The sequence below is a fragment of the Sorex araneus genome, chromosome 5, assembly GCF_027595985.1.
Source record: "Sorex araneus isolate mSorAra2 chromosome 5, mSorAra2.pri, whole genome shotgun sequence".
In the NCBI taxonomy this organism is placed as follows: Eukaryota; Metazoa; Chordata; class Mammalia; order Eulipotyphla; family Soricidae; genus Sorex; species Sorex araneus.
Window position 1 is genome coordinate 171917167 of NC_073306.1, and position 13736 is coordinate 171930902.

The 13736-nt window shown below is 46.1% G+C and overlaps 1 protein-coding gene across 4 annotated transcripts in view; it reads left to right on the top strand.

Annotated features, from left to right (window-relative positions):
• The window catches only part of KLHL5 (kelch like family member 5), a 74315-nt gene that overhangs the window by 25095 nt on the left and 35484 nt on the right, over positions 1 to 13736 (top strand). For all 4 annotated transcript variants that reach the window (XM_055139731.1, XM_055139733.1, XM_055139732.1 and 1 more), the window contains exons 2-4: positions 6825 to 7007; positions 10759 to 10895; positions 12124 to 12320. In XM_055139731.1, the coding sequence (XP_054995706.1) occupies positions 6865 to 7007; positions 10759 to 10895; positions 12124 to 12320 (477 nt within the window). In that variant the 5' untranslated portion in view covers positions 6825 to 6864. The remainder of the gene's footprint in view (positions 1 to 6824; positions 7008 to 10758; positions 10896 to 12123; positions 12321 to 13736) is intronic.

The following is a 13736-nucleotide window of genomic DNA, read 5'->3' on the forward strand; positions in this document are numbered from 1 at the left end:
TGTGTGTCTCCCACCCCCAGGACACCCGGGATTCCTTTGACACAATCTGGGTTGTCCTTTCCCCAGAAGACACTGTGTCGTGTGTGCACACTTACGCGTTCAATGTGGGGTGTGCGGTTCGAGGAGTCAGTCACCCTCCAGAAGTCATCATCTGTGCTCTGTCCATCAGGAGCCTTTGTCTCTGGTGGCTGAAGTGGACCTGCTGGTTGAACAGAACAGGGAGACGGTGGAAATCTGAGTCCTCAGAACTGCCGGCACAGTGGAAGATGCCCGAGAGGGGAAAGATAGACTGAGTTGCCCACCTGCCTGGGTTCCAGAGGCTTCAGGCCAAAGGGCCCGCTGTTCTGAGGTGGAGGTTGTACCCTGTGGTGCTGCTGGGCCACACGGCCACACCCCCAGGGCCTGGCAGGGGGTGCATGTGCTGCTCTGGGTGGAGCCCAGGACCTGGAGCATGGTAGGCACATGCTCTGCCACTTGAGCCACACATCCTCAGCCTTCAAAGAACCTGTTTGGGTACCACTTAGCACTTACTGTCTGTTTTTGTTCGAGTCCAGAACCAGGTGATGAGGCCTGGAGTAAGCAGAGAAGCAGTGATGCACGCATGCGCATGCTTGCTTCAGGCGTATCATCGTACTATTTGGTCATTCGACTTCAGGGAGAATTTCAGTAGGGCACAGGCTAAGATGATGTAAAACCGGCGGGGACAGAGCCCTGTGGGAGCGAAACACATGCCGGGCACATACCAGAAACCAAAGAGGCTCGGAAATGTGGCTGCTCCAGTAAAGAAGTCCACTTTCCTCTCGGCCATCAGATGGGCGGGTGGCCCTGGGTAAGAAGCGGGGCTCGGCGTCCCAGACTCACTCAGGTTCCTTCCCTCCGGTTTTCCGTCCTGTCCAGCGTGCTGCTTCTCCGGGGCGAAGCCTCTTCTTGACTCGGCTCTCCCTCTGCCTGCTAGCCTGAGGGGAGGATCCAGGAGAGAAGGACCCCAGGATAGGAAGGTGGTTGGCCCATGGCACACATGTCCGTTCTGCTCACACCGCAGTGCTGGGGAATTTACAACCACAGCTCGCTGCAAGGGAGGCTCTGAAATGCCATTGTCGGCCCGGGGAGCCGGGCGTCCAGTCGTGTTGACTCATTCATTCATTCCTGGGTGGGGTGAAGGAGGTGGAGGACACAGGCTAGAACCCAATGGTGTTCTTTTAGTCTAGTTTTAAAATACATTTTTCTCTGCTAGGTAATATTTTTTGCCACAAATAAACACTAGAAAATAAAGATAGACAAAAGCATAAAAATTTATAGAGTTCCATATCATCTCTTCCTCCACCTTCAGATCAGAATGGTGATCTGAGGAAGTGTCTTCTGAGAACTTTTCTCATATGTCAACTAGAAAGTATATTTTAGGGGGCTGGAGCGATAGTATAGTGGGTAGGGCATTTGCCGTGCATGCGGCCAACCCAGGTTCGATTCCCGGCATCCCATATGGTCCCCCAAGCACTGCCAGGAATAATTCCTGAATGCAAAGCCAGGAGTAACCCCTGTGCATCATTGGGTGTGACCCAAAAAGCTATATATATATATATATATATTATATATATGCAAATATCAATCTTACCATATAATCTCCATGCTCTTTTATCATCTGCCTTTTTGAATTTATGAAATATTAAAATTAGGACTCCTTTTGCAACTTTTCAGGTTGCAAAGGACAGAAGCCCAGCCAAAAAAAAAAAAAAAGCCAGACATTTTTGTTATACAAGTAAATAACTAGTCCAAAAGAGACTGGCTTCAAAGTATAACTGGATCCAGACACATAAATAACCCTAGCAAGTGATTTTTCTCCATACCTAGATCTAGTCCTTTGTAGTGCCTTGTTCAGGTTCTCACTGGGGCAGTCCAAAAAGAAAAGAAAAGCCACAACAGTTCCAGGTTCTAGTCTCAGCCATTCAGTGGGAAGAGGGACCCTTCTCCAGAATTGCCAGCAAACATCATGCCAGCCTCTGAGTCCCCTTGTTCAGGTCTGAGTCAGCCCAGACCCGTCATTACCGCTGGGCAACAGAATACTTCGATGGGCAGGCTCCAGAATCGCTCGTCTCTGCCCAGGGTGAGAGTGAGTCTGTGGGTCCCTCAACCATAGAGATGAGTCTGTTGCCAACTGGTAGAACCCGGGACAGCAGGAAGTGTCCATGCAAGCAGCTTTCTTACGCCGTGGGGCCTGAGCAGCACAGCGGGCAGGGTGTTTGCCTTGCAAGTTTTGGGGGAGTCAGAAGTTGGACATGAACTATGGACTGTGCGGTTTGGTGTCCCTAGTGCCCCCCGCCCCCTTGGCAAGGGGCTAGCTGCATATATGAACTTCCATTTCTCTATTTTAAAACTGCTCTGACTCGTACTCTAGTTACAGTCATGAACATCTATCTTTCACAAATTAGACACTATCCAAAACACAAGCAAAAAGATTCATATTTGAGTAAGTTGTATTTATGTGAAAGTTTGGATTCTGAATGCCAGAACAAAGAGGCAAGTGGCAAAGTGAACCACTCACCCAGGGGGGCCACCAAACAGACCATCTGGAGTTTCAGCTTTAAATTCTTAGACAGTATAGTTCTTCTGAAATGAGTTTTAGAATATCTGAAGGGCTACCCCACTGCAGGAGCCTAGCACAAGTTCTGGTGGTGAGAATGCAGAGATGGAGCGGTCCTTCCTAAGGGTAACACTGGCCGATGCATAGCAAGGGCCGTGCCTAGGAAACCGGTGGGTTGCAAGGGCCAGGCAGTTTCTGTTGAATGACTCCCACCTTGGGAAACCTGGCTCTTTCATTTCCTTCACTAAAGAGTTACCTCCTTAGCATCCCCAGCTTCTAGCAAATACAGCTGGCAAATGGGCACTACATATTCAAGTTACTCTGTAAATAGTTGGAGGCTTGATTCTGACTGATACTTGCCCCTTTTTTGTTGAGGCGTTTTTCTGACTTGCAAATTCATCATTTACCATAGAGTGGCAATAAGCTAAAAGTCAAATGTTTCCTTTTAGCCTAGAAATATTCAGCAACGTATATGTACAGTAAGTGTTGTTGGAAGTAAACATCTATCGTCAAAGATTTTAATGGGCTCAGGTGGTTTTTTGACATATGACTTACCATCATAGCAACATCATAAATAAAGCTAAGCAGAAATCTTTGATAGACTTCCTCTGCCATGTAAAAAGTCAAGTAGAGATCACAGAAATACAGTATTTTTTAAATTGCATAAGTGCTGGTATTGGAGTTAGCTATTTCCTGGGATTACTAAAAACCATTTTAATTAGAAACTATAAGTGTAGTTTATATTTATATAAATACAAATATAAAATTACAGAAGCTAAAATTTTAAGTTATAAGACCAACACTCTGTGAAGACCCGCAGTAGAGATTCTAGGTCTTCCTCCTGACCATTGAGGAGCACGACGCTACCTTGACTGTGCATCCTCTGTGCTAGAGCGATGCCTTCATTATTTCATGTAGAAGCCCCATGATACGACCTCTAAAAGAGAGTACGATGCATCATTTATTCATTTTTTGCTATTTAAACAAATGGTTAGACATACAGAGGTTAAATAACCTGTCCAGAGCAATGCTTAGTGACAGAATTGAGTCAGTATTAATGCAATACAGCATTTTTGTATTAATGGAAATGTTCTATATCAGCACCATCCAATTTGGCAGTCGCTAGCCCTGTGGGGCTGTTGAGCATTTGAAATATGACTGTTCGAACCAAACCACTAAATTTTTAATTGCATTTAATTTTAATTAAATTAAAATAGCCCTATGGGATGAGTGGCTACTGTATTACACAGCACCACTCTAGAATCTTCCCAAAATGCTCTTATTCGCACTACCCCGCCCTGTTATTCAGCCCTCCAGAGCAATATATTCAGGAAGCATAAGGTCTGTATTCCGTGGAAACCTCTAAAACTCATGCTCTCTTGAGCGGGGGGGGGGGGGGGGTAACTGAGCAGTAGGCGTTGGTCCAGGGCCCTCCGCTCAGATGTCTTTTTCTTTGTTGAATTACCCTCCGTTGTGAAGCGAGCATCATCGTCCCTTCATCCCTCAGTCCCTGAGCTGCATCTTCACCGATGGTCCCCATGTCTCCAGTTCCCTGCACTTTAAAAGATCCAATGGCATTTTCTCTTTGGACAGGGTTTTCCGGTCATTCGATGAAGACAGTTATTGTAAGGTACAGTGAGGGTTGTTGCTGCAACAGAGAGTCGCTCAGAGTCATCATGCCTTTCAGTGAGCAGGTAGTCCTCGCTCCTCTGTGAGGGGCTGCGCCTGCGGGTGCTTCCCAGCTTCTCACGTTCACCTGGTAGCGCCTCAGTCTCCCCACCTGGAAGGAAGCATGTTGAATTAATGACTGTGCCGTGGCATCTGTGTTTAGGAAAACTATATTTAATTGATAATGAAAGTTTTGATTTTGGGGCTAAATTCTCACACAATGACGTATGGAGGCTGAGAGCAGAAAAGGGCACGAGAGAGCGCTGCAGCTCCTGTGTCTTCTGAGCAGCTCTGTCCTTTTCTCTTCCGTGTTCCTTTTGTCCCTGGCTCTTTCAGGGGACATGGGCCAGAATTTGCTGTGTCTTTTATGCTTCACATGAGCAGTGGTAGTCATTGCTGGAACCTCAGCCTCCCAGTGAGCTCATCCTTAGGCTGAAAAAGTGTCTGTACCCTGGGACACTTTGGAAGCAGATGGCAAAGTTTGAAATGTTACTGTAGAAGCATTACATGTTTTTTTGCTTGTGTGTATGTGTGTGGTTTTTGGTATTTCACATGTATGTTCACTTCAGATGTTTCTGCTAGTTTATTTGCACCATTTTGTTCAGGGGCGGAGGCGATGGCTCCAGTGGTAGGACACATTCCTGCCACTCGGAGACCCGCCAAGAATGTCCTTTTAGAACCCGTGTTCTTACAGCTGCGTTGGATATGGGAAGCTCTTGGCTAGAGGAATGTTCTAGGCAAGAGGACACAGTTGTCATCCAGAACTGGACGCTTTGGTCCAGGGAGAGAGTTCTGAGTGTGGTGCTCCCCAGTGTGTCTCAGCCTTTCCCAACACCCCCTTCACTCTTGTTTCTTTCCTGTGCCACCCCACCCCCACCAGTCTACTAAACTTGTACCATGCCCCCTCCTATTTATGCGATTTTCACCTGTGGCCCCCTTGGAATATTTGAGAAACGCTAGTTTATGTTATCATTTTGTTTTGTTTTGTTTCTCGGACCGCCTACGGGTCCTCAGGGGACTGAGTGTTTTACACATGCTCCAGCCCTTCGGGTTATCCCCTGCCCCACTGCTCTGGACTTGTCTGTCATGCTTGTCTGTCATGCGTGGGTTCTACTTGCTCTTCCTCTCAGCTCATTCCTGGTCTCTGTCCATTTGACTCATGGATAGAGAAGTCCAAGGAAGGCAGGTCCAGTCCTTGCTGTGACTCCTGGCAACACACTTCCATCTCCGACTCTTCCTTCCCTGTAATACATTTATAATACATTATAAATGATGTATTTTCTTTTCTGACAAGATTTTTAGATACTTCTATTAAGACAGTTCTCTTAAAACATAGTGAGGGTTGATCAACAAAGAATCAATTTATCAGAATCACAATGCCCTTAAAATTAGGCCTGATGAGAAATGAATTAAGGCACATTTGGTTGTTTTGTAATTAATTATAACCAACAATTAATTGAGTACTTTGATTAAAGTGATTTTGTTACACACATCTTGGATTGCACAGTGATTGTTTTAGGACTATGGTCTTAGTGTTACTCTTTTCACTACTTCACCATTTCCATTAGGAAATCCTGTAAGATCATAGAATTCATGTTCTTTCAATTATAATTTGAAATTTTCACATAGTTTTTGAATACCTGGATTAGACCATCAAATTCCTTTAACCTGTTATAGAAATTAGGTGTTACTTATGTTTTTCAATACTGACCAGATCACAGGGATTTGGTTTTGGGGCCACCCCCAGCAATGCTGAGCAGTGACTCCTGGCTCTGCACTCAGGAATTATTCCTGGCAGTCCTTAGGGGACTCTGTGGGATACTGGGGATGAACCCCCGGTCAGCTATATGCAAGGCAAGTACCTACCTGCTGTACTATCTTCCAGCCCACATTTTTTTTCTTTTATGACTACATATTTTGTATTCTAAACAGTTACCTTATGAAAGAACTGTGAAACCAAGTCATTTTTTGAGTCAGTTTATAGCTCCTTAATAGTGTATTGGCCTTCATGCCTTCAAACTTTTTTTCTTATGACCTTAAATATAACAGTAGGAGGGACTGGAGTGATAATACAGCGGGTAGGGCGTTTGCCTTGCACGAGGCCGACCCAGGTTCGATTTCCAGCATCCCATATGGTCCCCTGAGCATCTCCAGGAGTAATTCCTGAGTGCAGAGCCAGGAGTAACCCCTGAGCACTGCCGGGCGTGACCCAAATTAAATATAAATATATATATATATAATATTAGGAGATGTGGCTATCGGTGTGAACATAGCTTGACTCTTTTTCAACAGAGATTCTGTGTTCTCCAGAGAAAAGATCTTAAAAGACCTGCCCCTGCAAAGAATATGTGCAGCTACTAACAGACATTACATTCACTTTCAGTGTTCAAATGATTTGAGCCACTAGTGATTTCAAAAGCTAAGAGTCCATACTGCGTATACATTCATTAGTGACCGGGAGCATTGACCACTTCTGTTGTATTTGAATGTTTAGAAGGACTTGACTGGAAATGTCTGTTTACTGGGACAGTGGTTATTTCAAAGCGTATATATATATATATATTTTCTTCCTTTTCAGGACTTCCAACAGTAATCAGACCATATCATCCTGCCATACTATGGAGCCATGCTCATCAGATGAATTTTTCCAGGCCCTTAATCATGCTGAGCAGACATTTAAAAAGATGGAAAACTATTTGAGACACAAACAGTTATGTGATGTGATTCTGGTCGCTGGGGATCGCAGGATTCCAGCTCACAGGTGATTGTTCTCCAAATTTCTTTTGTGTAAAATATTTCCTTGGTGACGATTTTGTTAGATATGTTGAGGTAATGCGCCCAGTTGGTAGGATGGGATGCTTGGGGAAGGAGCCTTTTATGGGAATTCCAGAAAGGAAATATTGCATATGAAATTACTGCACATAAAATGACTCCCCATCCCATGTGCCAGAGCAACAGTGCTGCAGCTAAGGCATTTGCCTCGGATGGATCAATCTGGGTTTGATCCCCAGCACCGCATGTGGTCCCCTGAGCCCTGCCAGGACCAAGCCCTGAGCACCATCAGGTGTAGAAAAAAAAACAGTCATGACCCCCAAAGGCCCAAAGGGTGACTTTCCCTCTATAGAAGCACAAAACCAGGATACACAAGATTTGTCAGTGTTATTTGATAGAGATTTCAGCTACAATAAAGAGTTTTCACCTCATCGGTTTTTACCTTTTAAGTAAAATTCAATGGCAGGGCCCTGAGAGGTAGCTCGTCGAATTTTCCATTTAAAGTATCTAAGTGGGAAGCCTGTATGATCCAGTAGTCCCTCTCCTAAATAACTATTCAAACCAATTCGGAAGCACTCTTTTGAAAGGATATTCGCAACATTCTAACATTCGTACAGTAGTTTATATACTGAATCTTCTTTTTTTTTTTTCCACTTTCTGGGTCACACCCGAGATGCACAGGGGACACTCCTGGCTCTGCACTCAGGAATTACCCTTGGCTGTGCTCAGGGGACCATATGGGATGCTGGGAATCGAACCTGGGTCTGCCGCGTGCAAGGCAAACGCCCTACCCGCTGTGCTATCACTCCAGCCCCAAAATGCTGAATCTTAACGCCCTTGCTTTGTATGAAGGAGACCCAACTCCCATCCCGAGCACTGCATGGGCCCTTGAGCACTGAGCACAGTCAGGTGTGGCCCAAAGACCAGAAATGCACAATTGAATAAATAAACTCTGGAAATTACCGCTCTGAGTCTTTAGAAGCAAGAAAGACGGTGGGAGGAAGTGGCAAGCTGCTTTGTTTTTGCTCACCTCCGACGCAGAGGGGAAGCAGCAGTTCAGGGAAGCCAAAGCGTCGCAGGGATGAAGCGTCGCCTGCAGCTCGGGAGGGAAAGCGGAGCTGCTGCAGAAGGCGCGCCTTACCCCTTCCCTTCTGGCGCTTCCCTCTGCAGCCGTTCACTGCCAGTCACCATTTTGTTCCCATAGAGATTCTGGGATTTTTTGTTTTGTTTTGCTTTAACTGCTAGTTTAAACAAGTTATTATTCCAACTTTAAGGCTTGCTTCACCAACCCTGGTGGAAGTAAAATCATGAGGAAGACGATTGACTTGGCCTTAGTTTTTGTTTGTTTGTTTGTTTGTTTGTTTTTGCTTTTTGGGTCACACCCGGTGATGCTCAGGGGTTACTCCTGGCTCTGCACTCAGGAAATTACTCCTGGTGGTGCGCTGGGAATCGAACCCGAGGCAGTCATGCGCAAGGCAAACCCCCTACCCTCTGTGCTGTCGCTCCAGCCCCTAGAATTTTCAGTGACCATCAGCAGATTTTGAGGTGCCACTGTGCAGAGTGACAGAAATCCATGTTCAAAGCCATGTTGGTTAGAACAGACACTTCTCCCTGAATCTCAGGGCAGCGTCCCCTTTCTGTTTGTGGGGACACTTCGCTCCCTTCCCTGCCACACTGCAAGCTCTTCTCAGAGCACTTCATCCCCCAGACAGGAGCCTCCTAGCTTCCCTCCCTGCTCTTTCCCAGCTACCTTTGGTTTTTCAAAGTATCACTCAAGTTATCCTCTTAAGTTTGGCTCAGGGGGGCTGGAGTGATAGTACAGTGGGGTAGGGCACTTGCCTTGCGTGGGCCGGCCCACGGTTGATCCCCAGCACTCACGGTCACCCGAACCCTCCAAGAGTGATTCGTAAGTGCAGAGCCAGAAGTGAACCCTGAACAAAGCCGGGAGTGGCCCCCAAAACACAATAAAATCCAGCTCAGATCCCGTCGTTCCCTTGATCAAAGTTCCCAGCGGCCTGTCAGGTAACCAAGTATGGAGGCTTGTCCCCTCACTGTCACCCCACACGCTGTCCACTGTCCCTGCCACACACACCTCTGTCCATCTTAGTTTGGGTTTCCTCCGGAGTCCTGTCCCTTGGTCCCTGCCTGCAGGCTCCTCCCAGCCCCTCCTTCAAGCCCTCACACCACCTTCCAGTGGTACTTTCTGCATTTTTCTTTCACTTGAATTGAGTTAAAATTGGTGTACGCTGTTGTGTATTTCAGGAGTGTTTTCTCACACCTCTTCGGAAGTAGATTGTCACCCCACGCCTTGCTACTAGTTTAACCCCACCCCACACTCCCATTTGTCCTTCCCCTGTTTTCCCCCCGCTGTAGCTGTAACGCTGAATGGCGTTATTAATAGAAGGCGGTCAGGTTCACTCTATCCGTGCGATTGTCTCGCCCTGGATATTGAGGCTCCGTCAGAGACAGGGTCGTCCGTCTGCTTTGCACACCAGTGTGTCTCGGGTGTCTAGAGGAGACACGGTGATCTGTCCTCGAGTGTTCACGTGGAGTAGGCTCCTGTGCCGGGACCCGAGCAGCCCCGGGGCCCCTCTCACAGTGCGGGGAGGCTGTCTGGAGAGTCGCTCGGCAGATCAGACGGCTCCTGGGGAGAGGAGAGAATGGAATTTGAGGCGACAGCGCCCCTCACGCATCGTCTGTGTCATCATTTCTATTTCCTTAGCAAAATGGATAACGTGCTGTCGTGGGAATACGGCAAGACATTATCAGATGATGAAAATGCATGTTTTGAGATGGAAGCTTTTTATGTGTGACTCAGAAGTCTGGATAGAGTTAGCATAAAAATATGGATGGGGGGTGGGGCTATACAGCAGGAAAGGCACTTGCTTTGCATGTGGCCAAACTGGGTTCAATCCCCAGCATCCCACATGGTCCCCAAAGCCGCTCCAGGAGTGACCCCTGAGTGCAGAGCCAGGAGTAAGCCCTGAGCATCTCACTGGATGTGTCTCAAAAACATTTAAAAAACAAAACAAGGGGCTGGAGCAATATCACAGTGGGTAGGGCATTTGCCTTGCACACGGCTGACCCGGGTTCGATTCTCAGCATCCCATATGGTCCCCTGAGCACTGCCAGGAGTAATTCCTGAGTACACAAGCCAGGAGTAACCCTTGTGCATCACAGGGTGTGACCCAAAAAGAAAAAAAAAAAACTAACGTATATACAAAATACAGCCTTATCTGTGATAATACAATGTAATTTTATAACAAAATATAAATATTTGTAATACACTTTAATAAGTATGTCTAAAAGTTTAAAAATAACTTCCTGAAGATTCTCAAATGCCTTTGCTTAAAATAATACGAGGTTTTTTTTTTAATTTATTTTTAATTGAAGTATAATTTAGCAGGTTATTTTCAAAAGTGAGAAAACAGGCTTCACTTTCACCCCCTCCCCTTTTAAAATACATCATTTATTTAATAATGTGGGCTTGTACCCTTTTTTTCTGTGTGACAAAGCTCTCTTTCAGTGGTGGATGAAAGTTTTTGGTAAAGGTAATTTATTATTCAAAAGAAAGAAGTAGAGCATAAAGTAATTAGTCAAACTTAAAATGCATTTCCTAGTACCATGCATTTTCTGAGGTGGAAAAAAAAATTTTTTTTTCCAAAGAAGAGGAAGGGAGGCATTTATTAACATCAGCTTTAACGTGGTCATTTATTTCTTTTCTTGTCATATGTTCTCAGGCTGGTGCTATCCTCTGTCTCGGATTATTTTGCTGCAATGTTTACTAATGATGTCAGGGAAGCAAGACAAGAAGAAATTAAAATGGAAGGTGTAGAACCGAACTCCCTATGGTCCTTGATTCAGTACGCGTATACAGGTAATGAATCTAAACACGTAAATTATAAGTCCCTGAGATTGATGTTATTTACATGGTACTAGATTTCAGATTTCTGCTTGCAGTAAAGCCTCCCGCCACTGACGCCCGTTCATTCTGCCAGTGTGCCCGCCGGCCGTAGCACCACAGCATAGGTTTGTGCCTCTGCAGTGAATCCTGAGGACGTTTGTCGTAACAGTGGCTTTGAAAGGTTTCTTAAAACTTAACAACAACAACAGACGAGCTACACGATCTGAAATTTTTATTGTCACTTTTCACTGTCTTTCTCTTTCCCAGGCAGTGGGGCTGTCAGCATTCCCTCCGTGCACGTGGGGGCACCGAGTTTAAGCTCGCGTGCCCTGGGTGCCTTTCAGATCATCAAGGTGTCTTCTCAGCCCTCTCGTGCAATAGGCTCCAAACAGCAGAGTTTTGGGGCTCTTTGAATGTACTGGGGTGGCTCATGGTTTCTCACTTGCCGGGCGAGCACTGTGTTTTGTTTGGGGACGTCACACCCGGCAGCACTCCCAGTCTGCTCCGCAGCGCAAGGATCAGCGCGAGCCCTCTGCGTCTCGTGGACCAATCTCCGGCCCCACGCTTTGAGCCTTTTGTGCAGGCCCCAGTAATTCTCCTCTTTTTCTCTTTTCTTTCTTTCTTTTTTTTTTTACTTTTTAGGGTCATAGGCAGTGATGCTTAGGGGTTACTCCTGGCTCTGCACTCAGGAATTACTCCTGGGAATGCTCAGGGAACCTTATGGGATGTTGGGGATCGAACCCATATCAGCCGCATGCAAGGCGAACACCCTCCCCGCTGTCCTATCACTCTGGTCCCTCACTTCTCTTTTAATTCCTGGGTTTTTGGTGGGGGGAGTTTGTTTTTGTTTTTGTTTTGCTTTTTGGGTCACACCCGACGATGCTCAGGGGTTACTCCTGGCTCTGCACTCAGGAATTACCCCTGGTGGTGCTCAGGGGACCATATGGGTTGCTGGGAATTGAACCAAGGTCGACCGTGTGCAAGGCAAACGCCCTACCCGCTGTGCTATCACTCTGGTCCCGAGCTAATACATTTTTAATGAGTGTTTTCTTTTTCCTTTTTTGGAATGTCTTGAATATTGCATATTCTATATTCCATGGAATATACCCCTCAAGTAGAAACAATGCTGTTAACATCATTGCTCTGATAAACCAAGGTGAATATAGTTCCATGGTTAATAGAGCGTTCTTTTCCTCCTAAGGCCGCCTTGAGTTAAAAGAAGATAACATTGAGTGCCTGTTGTCGACGGCTTGCCTTCTGCAGCTCTCACAGGTGGTGGAAGCATGCTGTAAGTTTTTAATGAAACAGCTTCACCCATCCAACTGTCTTGGAATCCGTTCGTTTGCTGATGCCCAAGGTTGTACAGATTTGCATAAAGTGGCTCACAATTACACGATGGTATGTATTTTTTTGAGAAACGGGAAGATATGTGTGCTCTTTGCCTTACTCCTTTCTGACACAGTTTTTTTTAATCTACGAGTTGTTTTTCCATGACTCTGCCACATTCCTGAAGTTCAAGTTCACTATCTAATGTGTCACAATTTCATTATTAAGAGGGAAAGCCACCATGCCTTTGTCCTGGACATAGAGGAGTCAAGCCTTAAGTTATTAAAGTAACTTAGAAGCAGAGGGCCAAGGGGTAAGGTGCTTTCCCTTGTATACAGCCAACCCAGTTCAGTTCCCAGCCCCTAATATGGTCCCTGGATCATTGCCAGGTGTGGTTCTAACACCACCCCCACCTTTACCCAACTCACTCAGCCAAAAAATAGTTAGGGTGGTTCCATTCAAAATGTTCAGGTGTTGGAGGCAGAGGGGTAGTGTGGAGGGTTAAGCCTTTTGATCCCTAAATTCAATCCCCATAACTTCCCCAGAGCCAGTCAGGAGTCATTCCAGAGTGCAGAGCCAGGAGTAAGCCCTGAACACTGCCAGGTGCAGCCCCAGAACAAAAAACAAACAAGACATGCAGATGTATTTCTTTAGAGTGAGATTTGTGCCTCCCCTCAAAAAAAAAAAAATCACCTGACATTTGTAGCCTGTGGATGGAGTTCAGAATTACCTACCTATTCCCTGATGGAAACTGATGATTGTGATGTGTTATTGGTGCATACTGCTATAGAAGCCAGGGAGAGCAAAAGGCTACTTATAAGGATAAATGTGAGGGGAAGGAGAGATGGTACAGCGAAAAAGGTGCTTGTCTCACCTGCAGCTGACCAGGACTCTGTCCCCAGCACCCTTATAATCTAATGAGCATTGCCAGGAGTGATCCCTCAACAGTTAGCGCAGAGCCAGGAATAAGCCCTAAGCATCAGTGGATGTGGCCCAAAAACCAAAACTTAAAAATAATAAAATAAAATGTGAGTACATTAAGGGTTTCCAGCTCTGCAGAGCAAGCTGGTATGTAGCAGATCATGTGATCCAAGTGGCAGGAGGGGAAGTTTCTGATTCAGGGTTACAGCTTGAACTTGGATGGCATCAGAATGAAGCCTGTGGGCTGTGCATTGTTGGGACCAGCCTCCAGCAGTGTTGACAGCTCAGGGAAGGGAGGCCCGTGGGGTTTTAAAGCAGGACCGTCTTGCCACACTCAGGGGCATCACGCCTGGGCATGAAGGAATGGCTGCTTGGAGTGCTTGCATGACAGCACAGCTTATAGGCAAAGGTGTGACCATTAACTCGAACATACAAGTCATCCATATCACTCCTTTTCTCAACTCCTAAGAGGTGACATTTTTGAAGGGGTCTTGGACCACGCTCAGTCACACTTGGCCCAGCTGTGTGGGACAGATGACTCAGTGCTTTGCCTGACAGATGCTGAAG